Raw genomic sequence first — 14,951 nt, forward strand, 5'->3', positions numbered from 1 at the left:
ACAAAGAATCAAAATCAGTCTGCCAGCGTCTGGGCTTCTCTCGCTGTGACAGTCCTAGGCCTGGCTCTTCGGCCAAGGCCTTTGGCCAAGCAGTAGGGGCAGCCATCAGCCAGGAAGTCCTCACCTCCCAAACCAGTCACAGAAATAAGGTGGTGTTGGGACAGGATCGTCTCCCTAACAGCCCTATAGCGCCTGTCACCGCCCGATAAAAAACAGATCTTCAGATGGTTAAAGAGAACTTGGTTTAATAACATCTGGCCTGGCAAGAAGTCCCTTCTCAATGGCTGTGGGTGTGAAACCCTCATTACATGCATCCGACGAAGTGGGTGTTCACACACTAAGGCTTATGCTCTAATACATCTGCTACTCTATCAGGTGCCACAGGACTCTTTGCCCCTCACTTCTGTGTGTTTTATTTTTATGGCCCCCACTTTTCTATTGTCAGTCTGTCTGGTTCTCTAATTGTTTCGGTCTGCTGCATAATGAATTTTGCTCTGTGTCTGTTAGGGTAGTGGGATATAACGGGTTAGAGAATTATATTACGCTGTTAGGATTGGTTAGCTAGATTTCAGTAAAATGATTGGTTAAGATATAGCTGAGACGATTACTATATAAATTAGGGGCAATCGGGAAGTAAGTTAAAAGAACGAGGAATCCTTGTGGCACCTTAGACTAACAAAGTTACCTGACCATGAGCTTTCATCGGCTAAAGCCCACTTCATCGGACGCGTGCAGTGGAAAATACAGTAGGAAGATATACTCAGAGAACATGAAACAATGGGGGTTGCCATACCAACTCTAACGAGACTAATCAATTAAGGTGGGCAATTATCAACAGGAGAAGAAAAAAAAATTTTGTAGTGATAATCAGGAAGTAAGTTAGGATTCAAAAATAAGGAATTTGGATTTAAGCTTGCTGGAAGTTCACCCCAATAAACATCGAATTGTTTGCACCTTTGGACTTGGGGTATTGTTGCTCTCTGTTCACGTGAGAAGGATCAGGGAAGTGGGAGGGTGAAGAAATAAGCCCTCTAACAAGGGGCTCCAGCCAGGATTGGGGCCCCCATCGCTGCACGGCCACAGTCTCTGCCCCAGAGAGCTCAGACCCCGGCAGGATTTCAAACCCCATGTTAGAGGGGGAAGGGAGGTGCAGAGAGGGGGAAGTGTCCTCCTCAAGCCATGCCAGGAGTCTGTCTGTCTGGCAGAGCTGGGGATAGAACCCAGGAGTCCTGGCTCCCAGCCCCCCCCCACTGTAACCACACCCCTCTCACCTATCTCTCCCCCACATAAATAGACAAGCATCTATTCTCCCCCCAAAATACCAGCCCCCCTGCCCTGCTCCTTGGTTGACTCCTTTGTCTCCCCTCCCCACCAGCTCCCGCCAGCCCCCCTGAGGTCTTTGCCAACAGCCCCCCAGAGTTGCCCCCTGCTACAGGGACTCTGCCCCACAGCACCAGCCTGCATCAAAGGAAAAGCAGCTGCAAGAGGCATCCTCGGAGGTAAGGCGGGGGGTGGGGAGGTTGCCCCACTGGGGCGCCTGCTCCTGGCCCACATCTGTGTTCTGGGGCAATGGCTGAAAATGCTGGTTCCTGAGCTGGGGGGGAGCTTCCGGGGAGCTATGCGCTGTGCAGACACCCTCCTCCCCGAGCGAGATTGGGGGCCTCCGTGGGGCCAGGTGTGTGCAGATCCCCTCTACTGAGATTGAGGTGGCTCATTGTGCCTGGCACTGCAGACACCCTCCCCGCCACACACAGCTGGGGAAACTGAGGCCCAGGATGCTGGGACTTGCCCAAGGTGCCTCCAGAGAGGTGGTGGCAGAGTCAGGAATTGAAGCCCAATCCTCTGGGTCCCAGCCCGATGCCTTACCCCCGACTGTTCCCCCCGGCCATCAATGTAATGGATCCCAACTCTGCACCCGTGTGCGTGTGTGCGTGCGTGTTGCATCGGCTCATCCCTGCTCTGTGCAACAGGCAGCATTTGAAGCCCGGTGGACGTATCTGGTTGTGGGGGCTCCCCTAATGCCCGCTTGGTGCCCAGCCCGCCCCATCCTGGGCAGCTGTCCTGATGCCCTGCTTCTTCCCATCCAGGAAGCTCTCTGGCCGATTCGCCCGTGGCTCCCCAGCCCCCTTCGAGCGGCAGAATGTGGGGCGCAAGTCCTTGCGCATCTTTGCCCGCAGCAGGAAGGAGCTGGTGAGTAACTCCAGACGTGTAGGCCCCCTCTTTGGCCTAAAGGTGAATCCCTGTTAGCAGTATAGGGCTTAAGATGCGTGACACTGCAACTCAGGGTCCATCCAGCAGGGGGCAGCAGGTTCCACATACCTAGGCCAGCTCATTGCAAGTTCATTCGTAATCCCATATCTTGGGTTGTGGAAAAGAACTCCAGCAGCTTGGGACGGGGGGGGCGCATTTAAAGGGGTGTGGGTCAGAACCCAGGCATCTGAGCGCTCGTTTAAAGGGGCCAGCCTCCTTGTGCCACGTCCCCGCTTGCTCCTGGGGGGTCAGACCTTGGAGCCCTTCCCTTGCACCCAGCCACAGGCCCCTCCAGGTGCTTTCTAGCTGCGGCTCTGGCCCCGGGGCCCCTCCCAGGCAGCAAAGCCCCAGCCCTTCTCCCTTTCTCCCACCTGCAGCCTCCCCCGGACCTCGCCAAGCAGGACGCCAAGGCCACCAAGCCCAGCAGCTGGCACCTGATGAAGTGGATGGTGGCAGACGCCCTGGAGGGGCACCGAGCCCTGCAGAGCTGGGTCCCAATGCCCTTGTCCAGGCCCACAGACCTGGATGATGGTACAGTCCATGCCCTGGGGGCAGCATGATGCAAAGGCCCCCATCTTTTATAAAGGGAGTGGGGTTTGGATCAGAGATGGGCATGGCATGGCCTGTTCACCTCCCCCGCGGGGGCCCCCATCAGCATCCTTGGCTGGCACCCGTCCAGCCTGCTCCGCCATCGACCTGGCTCCCCTTTCCTGGCCTGCAGCGCTGAATGGCAGGTGGGTTGAACCCTGTAACCCCAGACGGCGCCTCCCCCCCGCAGCAGCCACGCTGCGTCTTGGCCCAATGGCGAAATAGCTTCCCGGCCCAGTTGTCAAGTGTCGTAATCGGCTGGTTTCAACAGAGCTGGGCGGGGCGTGCCGGGGGCAGCTCGGGGTGGGTGGGGATTTAGTGGCTTGGATCTACAGGCTCATCTTCGCCCTTCCCAGGGCCAGAGTGCCTCGGTACGCCGGGGGTCTGTTCGCATGATACCGACGCAGCTGGCAGGTCGAAGATCCCAACCGCTTAAAGAGGTCAGCGTATTAGCTGCTGTGCCTCACCCCAGGGGTGGCTGCATCTCAGTGCTAGGTGAGGGGCCCCTGTATAAACAGTCCCACCACCCCATCCCAGAGACAGCTGCATCTCAGTGCTGGGTGAGGGATCCCTGCACAAACAATCCCAGTGCCCTGCCCCAGAGCGAGGGAACCCCCTACGAACAGTTGCCATGCTGCACCCCCGAGGTGGCTGCATCTCAATGCTGCGTCTGATTTTGCCAGGCACCGAGCGGGCCCCCCACAATGCGGCTGGGTGCCGGGCCCCACGTTGGCTGGGGCAGTGACGGGGCCATGTCTGTGTTCCAGGGACACCTGCTGTCGAAGGCCCCGCTGCCGGGCAAAGCAAGCGAGACCCCGTGCCCTGCGTGGGATCTGCAGAGGCCAGCAAGGAGTCGTGCGCCAAGGAGCTGGACCTGGAGGCCTGGTTCGGAAGCCGCACTGGGGCCCCCCACAGGCAGCAGCGGGCCCTACGCAGGTCCCTGAGCTGGCCTGAGCGCCTGTCGGGGGCGGAGGGCAGCGTCGACGACCTCCCAGGAGTAGCCAGGTCAGGAAGCTCCCCATCCCGCCCTGGAGGAGGTGAGAGGGAGCCACTGGATGATGCCCCAGGGAGCCGACCTGGTCCGGAGCCGCTGGGCACCCCCATGCTGTGCGTCACGCTGGCCCCCAGCAGTGCTGGGGCCGGGGAGGGTGGCCCGGAGCCAGGGGAGGAGCGGCCGGCTCCTGGCTCTCTTTCCCAGCGTCTTCCCGGCCTCGACGGTGCCCCCAAGTGCCGCGTGAAGCGACTGACCCTGGCCTTCCCGCGCTCCCCCACTCAGCCCGCCAGAGCTGGCACCCCCAAACGGGCAGCCCAGGGCCGGCGCTTCGGGCGCTCGCTCAGCCATGAGAGCACCCTGCCCGCTGGGTCCCGGGCCAAGGCCTTGGGGCAGGGCGAGACCAGCCTGCAGCCCCCCAAGAATCCACTGAGCTACTTCCGGGCCTGTGGGCGGCAGATCTTCGTCAGCCACAAGCACCTCACCCTGGCCTTCGTGGGACTGCGGGGCCGGAGGGAGCCGAGCGCTGCCATGCCCAATGCCAGCCCCCGGGACATGGCACCCGCCCCCCACTGACCCCTCCTGTGGACCCCCCCCAGCTCCAGCAGCTGCTGGGGGCCAATCAGAGTCACTCCCCAAAATCCCCACTGCCAGGTACTAAACTTACCACCAGCCAGGACTCCCTGGATCTGTGAAGGGGCAGGGTGGGGTCCATGGTGTCCCCCCTTGATGTGCTGCATTCCCCTGCCTTCTAGGGGGCAAACTGGGCCTCGAAGTTTGGAATCCCCTGGGCTGTGACTGAATCCTCCCCTCGCCCTCGGGACCTCCGTGTGCCCCAAACCGGCTGGGGCACCCTGGCTGCCTTGCCTCAGCAGCCATGTCCTCTCTGGGTCCCGGTGGGCTCACTGTGTAAGAACTATGAATTCCTTGGGCATTTCAGCCCCCGGCAGGCAATTCCTGAGCCGCTCTGTGCCCTCGCCTGCTGGCCGCTGGGAAACTGGTGCGTCCTGGGTTCAAATTCCAAGGCCGATTTCTCTGCTGGGGTTTTTTACCCTGTTATCGCCTGGTACCAGCTCCTCGCGGCTGGGTTTCTGCTGTTGGCTCTTTCGTGCCTTGGGCTGCAGTTTCTGTATTTTGCTGTGGGGTGGGTGGGTGGGTGGGGGGGTGAGAACACTGCTTGTTTCTGGAGACGGGCCGTGATATGTGTATGAAGTGTAGGGACTGGTGTCTTTTTCCTGAGCCGGGGGCGTGCGGGGTCTCCCCTTGGAGTCGCAATCCTTCCGAAAGCAAGAAGGCCCACAAGGTCGAAGTTTCTTTCCTTTCAAATGTTTAAATTTCTTCCAGAATAAAAGGGGTTTTTTTTTTAAAACTTTTTTTCCTTCTTTTTCCACCCAAAGAAGCCGCAAACGGTCGGCCAATACTCTGGAGTCCCGCAGGTGTTTGCTGCTGGGTTTCCTGCACAGGGTAGGATCTTTCCGCTGCTGGATTGAGGGGGCCAGGGGATGGTTGTGCTTGGTGTGTGTGGGGGGAATTGTTTGATTTTTGTAACCGAGGAGAGGCTGGATTCTTACAGGCTGTGGGAGGTGGATGAACAGACCTGTGCCACTGGCAGTGAAACTAACACCTGACATTTCAACCAAACCCGCTGGTCTCCTTAACAGGCTGGGCCCCCCAGCACTCAGAGCACCTGACGGGGTGATGAATTAACCCCCCCCCGGTATAGATGAGGAAACTGAGGCAAAGCGACTTCCCCAAACGCTCAGTTCCCCTTCTGGGGCTGGAACCCAGGAGCTTAGAGCAGGGGGCCAGGCACCAGGACTGCGGGGTACCAGGACTGCGGGGTTCCAGCCCCAGCTCTGGAAGGGGAACTGGGTGTTGGGGGACATCCCCAGCTCTGGGAGGGATGTGGGGTGATCTGGGAATAGATTCCAGGAGTCCTGGCTCCCTGCCCACCCCATTAGGCCCAACCCCCCCTCCCCTCCTAAAGCTGGAGGAAAACACAAGTCTCTTGCCCCTTGAATGTGGGGGGAGATGCAGGGCAGGGCTGGGGCCCCCCATCTCATGCAGTCCTGGGGCTGGCTCTGGCCCCAGGAAGAGGCCGCTGGGGGGCATCCTGGGCTGCATGGCTGGGGCTGGAGCCTGGGGCCTCCAGGGTCTGGTTGTGCACTGAGATCTCTGCAGCAGACAGCACCTGGGGGTGTTATCCAGCTCCCCCTGCTCCTAGGGTGCTGGGGCTGACTCTATCCCCCACGCATCTCCCCCACCCCGAGGGGAGATGGGGCATCTCTCCCTGCCCTATGGTCAATGCCCAGGGCAGCTTTGCAGCAAGCCACTTAAAAAAACCCATGAACTGGGTCACGCTAAGGGGCTGATGGGGGGCACCATAAATCCAGCTTTCCAATACCCCGTCTTCCTGCCTTGGCGCTGGCTGAGGAATGGGCTTAGGGACAATGGGGAGGCCTCGATCCCCGCTGGGTGTGGGTGTTTCTAGGCAGCACCTGGCATAATGGGGGCCCTGATCCTGCCGGGGGGGGGTGGCTCTGGGTCTTCCAGCCCAGAGCTGGGGGCCAGGCTGGATTTATTTGATTTCAGCAGCTGATCTGCAGGGTCAGCCGGATCTTCCCAATTAGCGCCCGGGGCCCCCATGACTGTCCTTGGCTCCCTTTTCCTAGGCTGCTAATTAATGACACAGCCTGATTAATTTCCACCCCAGCGCCCTCTAGCGGCCTCCCCAAAGAACAACCTGCCCTGCAAAGCGACATGAATCAACGGGCAGGAACCGGAACCCGGCTCCGGATTCAGGCCAGAATTTTCATAGCTGTGAGGGGCAGCGGGTGCTCAGCCATGGTCCCGACAGCCCTGCGGGAACCGGTCTAATGTTGTGTGGCGTGAGCGTATCTTTTCCCCCTGTGACTTTTCTCTGATGATGCAGTGTTAAGACAATATTGTTGTTTTATTACTAGAGCCCCAGTGCGCCAGGCGCTGTACAAACACAGAACAAAACCACGCTCTTCTTTCCCCGAGCCTTTCCAGTCGCAATCTCTGCCAAGGAACAACAGCTGGGTGCATGCAGCCAGCCGGGAACCTGAGGCAATGATGCATTTCAGGTCTGCCTCTCCAGCATGTGGCAAAAAGCAAAGAGGCCTTGGGGGCTGACCAGTGGTAGAATCTGGGCTCCAACCGCAGCCCCTTCACAGACACCCGTCTCTGCTGCATTACTGTGATGTGCCTCAGTTTCCCCATCTACACAAGGGGGATCATAGAACGGCATCAGTGGGAGGCTGATTTTTAACAGAGTTTCTCTCTTTACCCCTGCTCCTATGGCTGCAGCTGGACAGGGATAAAGGGTCGTGCATCTTATTTCCCCTTCCCAGCTGGGGAGAAGCCCTTGTCATGGATCCACGGGTCTGGTGTGCTGGGACAGCCCCTGAGAGGACCCTTTCCATTTGCCAGCCCCCCTTTGGGTCATTGGGGTCAGCCCCTCGGTTTCAATGCCTCCTGGGACCAAAGCGGAGACCCTCCAGCTGCCCTGTGTCAGGCTGTGAGCTCCCCTCAGGCCCGGGCGCTGGAGCCCCCCTGGGCCAGCGGTGTGAAAATGGATAGGCTGTTTGGCTAGCCGGGCTGCAGCGCAGAGAGCCCTGAGTGTGGCCCAGGGAAGGGGATGTGGCAGCTACTCCAGCGGGGCCTGAGCAGAGCTGGCCGCTGTCTCTCGGCCCCCTGCTTCCAGCCACCTAACCCCCCCCAGTCCTTTGTTCCTCTTCTGGGCCAGAAAAAGGTCACCTGGATCCTAGCTCTTTATTCTCCCAGGGGGTGGCCTCTGGCAGAGGTGGTCGGTGGTCCCAGATGGGCGTGGGGCCCCAGCAGCCAGCCGTCCATCGCACCTCATCCTCTGGGTCCCGGCAGAGATTAACCCATCTTTTCCCCTCACCTACTTAAACATTCAATATATTGGGGAAACTGAGGCACACACAAAGGGCCTGGTGGGGTCTGGGCAGCGACACCTGCGACTGGGGCGAGGGAGCTGCTGGCCAGGTGAGGCACCTGCCTTAGCTCCTAAACCAGTGGGAGAGCTGAGACTAGAACCCAGGAGTCCTGGCTCCCAGACCCCCACCCCCGCTTACCCCCGTTCCCTGAGCAAGGGAGAGAACGGAGGAGTCCTGGCTTTCCCACTTCCCCCCTCAGCAGCTTTATTTCCCAGAGCGGGGGAGAGAACCCAGGAGTCCCGGCTCCTGGAGTCTCACTAGACTAGGGCAGCCTCGTCGGGGCGGGCGGGGGAGGAGCCACACACATCTCACCCCCCCCCACCCCGCAGTGGGGGCTGGGGGCCCCTTCCCTCCCAATGCGCACCCACTCTCTGGGCACCTGCCCCCTTGCTTGTGCTCGTTTCCCCCCCCCATTCATCCCTTCTCTCAGCCTTGCGCGCCCCCCCCGCCGGCTCCCCCCTCCAATCGGTGGCGGCCAGGGGCGGATCCAGGGCCGCTCCCCCGCCCGCTGCGGGCAGCTCGGCCCGGCCCGGCCCGGCCCCTCATTGCCCGGCTCTCCCCGCTGAGCGGCCGGCCCGAGCTCCGCATCCCCCCGCAGCCATGGCCGAGGGCGGGGAAGGGGAGGATGATGTGCAGTTCCTGCGGACCGTGAGTGGGGGGGGAAGCGGGAGCAGTGGGGAAAGGTGAGGGAGGGGGAGCAGGGAAAGAAGGGGTGAGTGGGGGAGCAGAGGTGTGGGAACTAGGAATGGGGGGGGCTGCAGCACCCCCACCCCTCCTGGCTTAATGTGGTTTCTATCACACCCAGGGTTTGCAGTTTGGTTCAATGGGTCTCAGCGCCCCCACTATACAAACTGTTCCAGTGCCCCTGGGGAGCTGGGGAGGGCAGAGGGGGGAGCCGTGGGGAAGGGGGCACTTGGGACAGGGCCCAGTGGAGGGGGAGGCCGGGAGAATGGCCAGAGGAGGTGGGGGCTGGGCAAACCCGGGGTGTCCTTGGGGTCCCTCTCTGCCTAGCCGGGGGGGAGGGTGCATGCTGACACCCTGGCCATGGGGCGGGGAGAAGAGACAGGGTAGCAGGGTGGGAGTCTATGGGGGTGAGGGGAAGGAGTCTGGGGGGCAGAGGGGACAGACAGGGGAGTTGCCTTGAGCTCTGTGATAACCCCTGTCTCTAACCGACCTCCTCTTTCCCCCCATGGTGACATGGGATATTCTCGCTGCCCCGTCCTGCCCCCCACCCCAGGTCCTCTCGGCAGGGCCTGCTGAGCCCAGAAGCAAGTGGCTGCCAACAGGTGTTGCTGGGGGAGGAGGCAGCTGGTTCCCACCCAAACCCCTGTTTGGCTCCCACCCAGGGGCCTTCCAGACCCGAGCTGTGTTCCTGGAAGAGCTGCGGGGTGTCTTGCGCTCTGGCTGTGCAGCGCCTGACACCATGGGCCCGATCTCTGTCTGGGCCTCTGGGCGCTACTGTAAAACACCTAATAATAGCCCTGTCCAATCCCTTGAGCCCCTCTGGGTGGATACTTTAGGCACCTGGTGTCACTTCTCTCTGTGTTGTGCTGTTTGGTTTGTGCCAGGACAGAGGGGTGTGCGAAGCAGGGCACGTGTGTGAGGAAGGAGGGGGTGTGCAAGGTGGAGTGCGTGTCCCAGGAAGGAGGGGTGTGCAAAGCAGGGCACGTGTGCAAGGAAAGAGGGTGCATGAAGCAGGGTGCGTGTGCAAGGAATGAGGGTTGTGCAAAGTGGGGTGTGTGTGCAAGGACCCTCAGCCGCCGAGGTCTCAGATTTCAGAGCTTTATATAACCAGGTTGACAGCTGGCTCCATTCATCAGGATGGCTGGAATCTGGGGGGAGGGGAGCTCTGGGGGGGCAGCACCGTGGAAGGGTTAAAGGGCCTGTGGGTGTCGGATCCCTGAGGGGCCCCGGTCTGGGTTGTGGCCTGTCTGGGAGGAGCTTGGGCTGGTGCTGAAACTGCCTGGCTCCCTGGCCCTGGCTCGGGGGATGTCTGGCCCTGATGGCGCCGTAGGGCAGGGACGGGGGCTGCCCGGGTGCAGGGAACTGTACTGATTGATAAGAAATCTAAAGTGAAATGAAACAGATGGGGGTGCGGGGGTGGAGCTTGAGGCCTGGGGGTGGAGCTTGGGACAGGGTGTGGCATGTGGGGGTGGAGCAGGGGACGTGGGGGTGAGATGTGGTGGGGGGGCACATAGGGCTTGGGATGGCAGGGAATGGGGGCATGTAGGGAGTGGAGTAAGGGGCGTGTGGCTGTTCTGGGTGGAGTGTGTGGGTGCAGCTTGCCCCACAGAGGCGAAGGAGGTGGGGAAGGGGTGAAGAAAGGAGCCGGGGGGAGGGGGACAGCGACCAGTTGGAGGGGGAGGGGAGAGATGTGAGGCCACCTGCGCTGGTAGGGGAGGGGAATCCCCAGGGCCTGTTGGTAGCCGGCCTTTGTTTGTTTTGGAAATGGTTTTCCTGGGATGCAGTGCAGTAGGGGAGGGGATGCAGTGGGGAGCATGGCTGGCTGGGCTGCAGTGTGGTTGGGGCCGGCGATGCAGTGGGGGAGCGGGGCGGGGATGCATTGTGGCGGAGGGGATGCAGTGGGGAGCATGGCTGGCTGGGCTGCAGTGTGGTTGGGGCTGGGGATGCGCTGGGGGAGCGGGGCGGGGATGCAGTGCAGTAGGGGAGGGGATGCAGTGGGGAGCATGGCTGGCTGGGCTGCAGTGTGGTTGGGGCTGGGGATGCGCTGGGGGAGCGGGGTGGGGATGCAGTGCAGTAGGGGAGGGGATGCAGTGGGGAGCATGGCTGGCTGGGCTGCAGTGTGGTTGGGGCCGGCGATGCAGTGGGGGAGCGGGGCGGGGATGCATTGTGGCGGAGGGGATGCAGTGGGGAGCATGGCTGGCTGGGCTGCAGTGTGGTTGGGGCTGGGGATGCGCTGGGGGAGCGGGGCGGGGATGCAGTGCAGTAGGGGAGGGGATGCAGTGGGGAGCATGGCTGGCTGGGCTGCAGTGTGGTTGGGGCTGGGGATGCGCTGGGGGAGCGGGGTGGGGATGCAGTGCAGTAGGGGAGGGGATGCAGTGGGGAGCATGGCTGGCTGGGCTGTAGTGTGGTTGGGACTGGGGATGCAGTGTGGTTAGGGATGCAGTGGGTGAGCGGGGCTGGCTGGGATGCAGTGTAGTGGGGGAGGGGATGCAGTGTGTTGGCTCCCCCTGCCCCTGCTGGCAACTCCTGGTCCCAGAGAAATCCCCACGTGAGGCCGGGGGACAAGGCCACGGCTAAACTCACAGGGTCCAGGAAATAACTCGGAGGCAGAATGGGAGCCAGGACTCCTGGGTTCTATCCTCTGCTCTGGGAGGGGAGTGGGGTCTAGTGGTTAGAGGGGGGGCTGGGAGCCAGGACTCCTGGGTTCTATCTTGCCCCTGGGAGGGGAGTGGGGGTCTAGTGGTTAGAGCAGGGGTGCTGGGAGCCAGGACTCTTGGGTTCTATCCCCTGCTCTGGGAGGGGAGTGGGGTCTAGTGGTTAGAGCAGGGGGCTGGAACAGAGGTTGTGTGTACACCACATTCCCCGGCGCTCAGTGCCCCCAGCAGGAAATACAAGTACTTGGTTTCATGCGCTGAAAGAAGACGGGGCCAGCGCGGGGTGGGGGGACCGTGTCCTAAATTCAGCTCAGCTGTTTGGTGGGGGGGAGGCAGCAGGGAGAGGAGGAATCTGCTGCTGCCTACATTTTCCTCCCGGTTTGTGCATGAAACCAAATATCCCGCCCGCCGCCCGTGTGACGCTGCCACAGGACCCGGGGGGCAGCCGCAGCTGGGGAGAGGGAATGGGGACCAGTGGTCGGAGCAGGGGGGCTGGGAGCCAGGACTCCTGGGTGCTCTCCTTGGCTCTGGGAGGGGAGTGGGGTCTAGCTGGAGCCAGGACTGTGTGTGAGAGTGTCAGTGGGGAGGGCTGGGGGGGGCGGGCTCCGCGTGCGCCCCCCTCCCCCCCCAGCACGGGCCGCACCAGCAGCAATGCGCGTAGCTGGGTGTGCAGGAATGAGTCTGACAGGTGCAGGCTCCAAAAATAAGCCTCCAGCCTGAGATGGGAGTGATGGGGGGGGGACTTCCCATGTCGTCCCAGAAACCTCCCCAAACCCCCCTGCCCTTAAAAGCCCAGCACACCCCTTATTTCTCAGGGGCATGGAGAGGGCGCAGCCAAATCCCCATTTCCTTCCACCTTGTCCTCAAAGCCCGGTCCCTGGCGGTGCCGCCCCTGGGGGCCGGTGGGGGGGCAGGCCGGGGCTCGGTAATTGCTTCGCGTGCTGGTAATAGCTGCTCCCCCTCCCCAGAGAGGAGCCGTCTATTTTGAGCCATGAGCATCTCTTCAGAAGCTGCCGCGGGTGGGGGCCGGGCGGCCTTTTCCAGGCTGGGGATCTGCCCTCGCCCGGGCATTTTCCGGACGGCGCAGAGGTGGGGCTGGGGCGGGAACAGCCCCACCTTGGCCCCCTACTTCCTTGCCACTTGCTTGGTCCTGCCGGCCCGGAGCCGGGTTCTCGCATCACGGCTGGAGTCTAGCTGCCCCAGGGGCTGGGGGGCAGGGCAGTCTGGAGCCCTGGCGCTAGGCAAATCTATCTCCTGGGGCTCGGGCTGGGGGGGGGGCCCACCTGCTGTTCCTAGGGGGCTAGGGAGGGCTCAGGCTGTGCCGTGGGATGCTGGATGTTTCTTTCCCTGCTCAGGTCAGGGTGCCCTTGGGCGGCTGCTTTGCCTCCCAGGGCTACGTTCTCAACCCCCTCGCAGGGGGCTGGGGGGGCTGAAGCCCCAAGAGGGCCCAGCCTTTGTCACTGACACGCCAGGACTCCTGCCTGGCCTCGATGGCCCCCACCACCTCCCTGGGGCCACCCCTTGCCCCACTAGTTCAGGGACCCTCTGCAACCCCCTCTCCTCCTCCATGCCACGGTCCCCCATTCCCCCATGCCAGGGGCTCCGCTTGCCCTTCCTGCCTGGAGTTCTGTGCTGAGAGGGGAGGTGGCCTTGGGGTTACAGCATCAGACTGGGGCCAGGGGATCTCGGTTGAATCCCTGGCTCTGCCACTAACTCCCTGGTTGACCTTGGCTAAGTCACTTGGCCTCCATGGGCCTCAGTTTCCCCATCTGTAAAATGGGAATGATCGTCCTTCCTCTGGCTGCCAGAGCTCTATTGATGTGGGGCAGGGACTGTCTCTTGGTTGGGGTCCTTGCAGCGCCTGGCACAATGGGGCCCTGATCTCAGTTGGGGTCTGGGCAGCGCCCAGCACCACGGGGCCCTGATCTTAGTGGGGGACTCTAGGTGCTACCGTAATACACACAACACCCATCCCCTGAGCATGTGCCCTTGCCCTGGCATATTGAGGACCCAGAGGCCCTGGAGGAGGCTGATTCCTGGGGGCAGGGGTGGGGGGCGTGGATGGGGCAGTTGCAGTGGGTGCAGACGCTGGGCAACAGCCTGCGTGGTGTGGGTAGGGCTCTGGTGATGCAGGAGGCACAGGTGCCACCCCTCTCCCTAAGCCAGGGGGCAGGGGACAGGCCTCCCATTGCTGTGGCCTGGCTCGGTGGGCACGGGCGACTGAGCTCCCCGCAGGGGGAGGAATGGTAGCACAGCGGGTGCTGACCCGGCACATTCCCCTGTGGAAATAGCACCTGTCTGGTAACCCGAGTTGGCCCGGGCAGGGCAGTGGCGGGGAGCACCCTACGTGGGGGGAGGGGGATGCGCCTGGATGGGTCTCTGGAGGGAGGTGGGTGGGAGCAGAGCAGTGGGGATGGGCTGGCAGGGGCCGGGGGCAGTCATGTCTGGGGGTGGCCGTGGGGCCTGGCTTGGCCGGGGGAATCTACCTGGCCGTCATGAGAGCTGCAGGGCGCTGGCGGGGCACTGAGCTCTGCCCCCCAATGCTGGGGATGGCAGGAGGTTCCCCCCCCAGAATGCAGCACCACCCCACAACCATCCTTAGCACTATGTCTTCGGCTGCTCCGCCCGCCTTGCGGCTTTAAGAGGACGTGGTATCCTGTCACTTCCTGTCTTAAAATGCAGGGCAGCTGCTCACCAGCCCCCCACCCCACCCCAGAGGTGGCTGCATCCCAGTGCCAGATGAGGGTTCCCTGTATAAACAGCCCTTGTGCTTCACCCCAGAGGTGAAGTTGGGGTGAGGGGTGAGGAATGGGGTCCTTGCCCTCCCCTGCGCTAACCACTAGACCTCACCCCCCTCCTAGAGCTGGGGAGAGAACCCAGGAGTCCTGGCACCCTGCCCCTCGCTCTAACTCCTGGCGTGTGCAGCTAATGTGCGTCTGTAGGCAGGCGCCCGGGTAAGGAATTCTGCTCCGAGCGAGCACCGCCGGCCTGCTGCTGTAGCTCACTGAATGTGCCCCCCGCTCCACTTACAGGGTCTCTGTTGTGTCTGAGCCTTGCCCGCCCCCGCAGCCCCGCTCCGAAGGGGGCTAATTAGCCCTGGCAGAGCAGGCTGAATGCAGCGGGGCCCGCCCCTGCCAGCCCTGGGCTAGATCCGGAGTGACTCCGGTTTGATGCTGCTGGAGTGGCCGGCTGCCTCTCCGAGTGCAGTGTGTAGGGAAGAGCCAGGGTGCGGGGGGAATCCCCCCACTGAGGGGGAGGGCCAGGTGCCCACGGATGCTGGAGCCTGGGGACATGTGGCTGCTCTGAGACTTGTTTACGTCCTGGCCTGAGGGGCAGAACCTGTCCTGATCCCCCCGGGAAGAGGGGAGGGAGCATTTGGGGGGGACCTGCAGGGACTGTTCACTGTGTTATGATCGGGGGGGGCTCTGCAGGAATCGAAGGGGAGCGGAGTCTAGGGGGTTGAGCATGGGGCTGCACGTCAGGACTCCTGGGTTCGATTCCCAACGAGTCACGAGTGGGGGCGATCCATACTCCTCTCCCCTGGCTGTCAGCCACCCCATCCCCTATCACCCCCCCCCCCAGCCCTGGAACCCACCCCCAGCCCCGTCACCCCCTCAGGCCCTTCCCATGTTACACAGTGCGGGACAGGGGCACCGAGGGGTTCGTCCCAGTCCACACAGTGAGCCAGCGGCAGAACCTGGGATAGAACCCAGGCGTCCTGGCTCTCAGCCTCTCCTTCCCCCCACAGCCACTAGACCTCCCCCCGAACCAGGGTAGAACCCAGGAGCCCTAGCTCCCAAC

The 14,951-nt window shown here is 62.2% G+C and overlaps 2 protein-coding genes across 7 annotated transcripts in view; both read left to right on the plus strand.

The window, feature by feature from the left end:
• Window positions 1–5,190, plus strand: part of LOC119847269 (rho GTPase-activating protein 11A-like) — a 16,665-nt gene extending 11,475 nt beyond the window's left edge. For 5 of the 6 annotated variants that reach the window (XM_043501412.1, XM_038381904.2, XM_038381902.2 and 2 more), the window contains 4 exons: window positions 1,376–1,499; window positions 2,088–2,190; window positions 2,628–2,781; window positions 3,606–5,190. In XM_043501412.1, coding sequence (XP_043357347.1) covers window positions 1,376–1,499; window positions 2,088–2,190; window positions 2,628–2,781; window positions 3,606–4,405 — 1,181 coding nt within the window. In that variant the 3' untranslated portion in view covers window positions 4,406–5,190. The remainder of the gene's footprint in view (window positions 1–1,375; window positions 1,500–2,087; window positions 2,191–2,627; window positions 2,782–3,605) is intronic. The other variant, XR_006276764.1, reaches the window with a different exon arrangement.
• A 3,146-nt stretch (window positions 5,191–8,336) lies between these two features.
• The window catches only part of RYR1 (ryanodine receptor 1), a 92,997-nt gene continuing 86,382 nt past the window's right edge, over window positions 8,337–14,951 (plus strand). The window contains 1 exon segment of the mRNA XM_043501411.1: window positions 8,337–8,460. Within this exon segment, the coding sequence (XP_043357346.1) occupies window positions 8,413–8,460 (48 nt within the window). The 5' untranslated portion in view covers window positions 8,337–8,412.

This window comes from Dermochelys coriacea, chromosome 23 (genome assembly GCF_009764565.3).
Source record: "Dermochelys coriacea isolate rDerCor1 chromosome 23, rDerCor1.pri.v4, whole genome shotgun sequence".
NCBI classification, from domain to species: Eukaryota; Metazoa; Chordata; order Testudines; family Dermochelyidae; genus Dermochelys; species Dermochelys coriacea.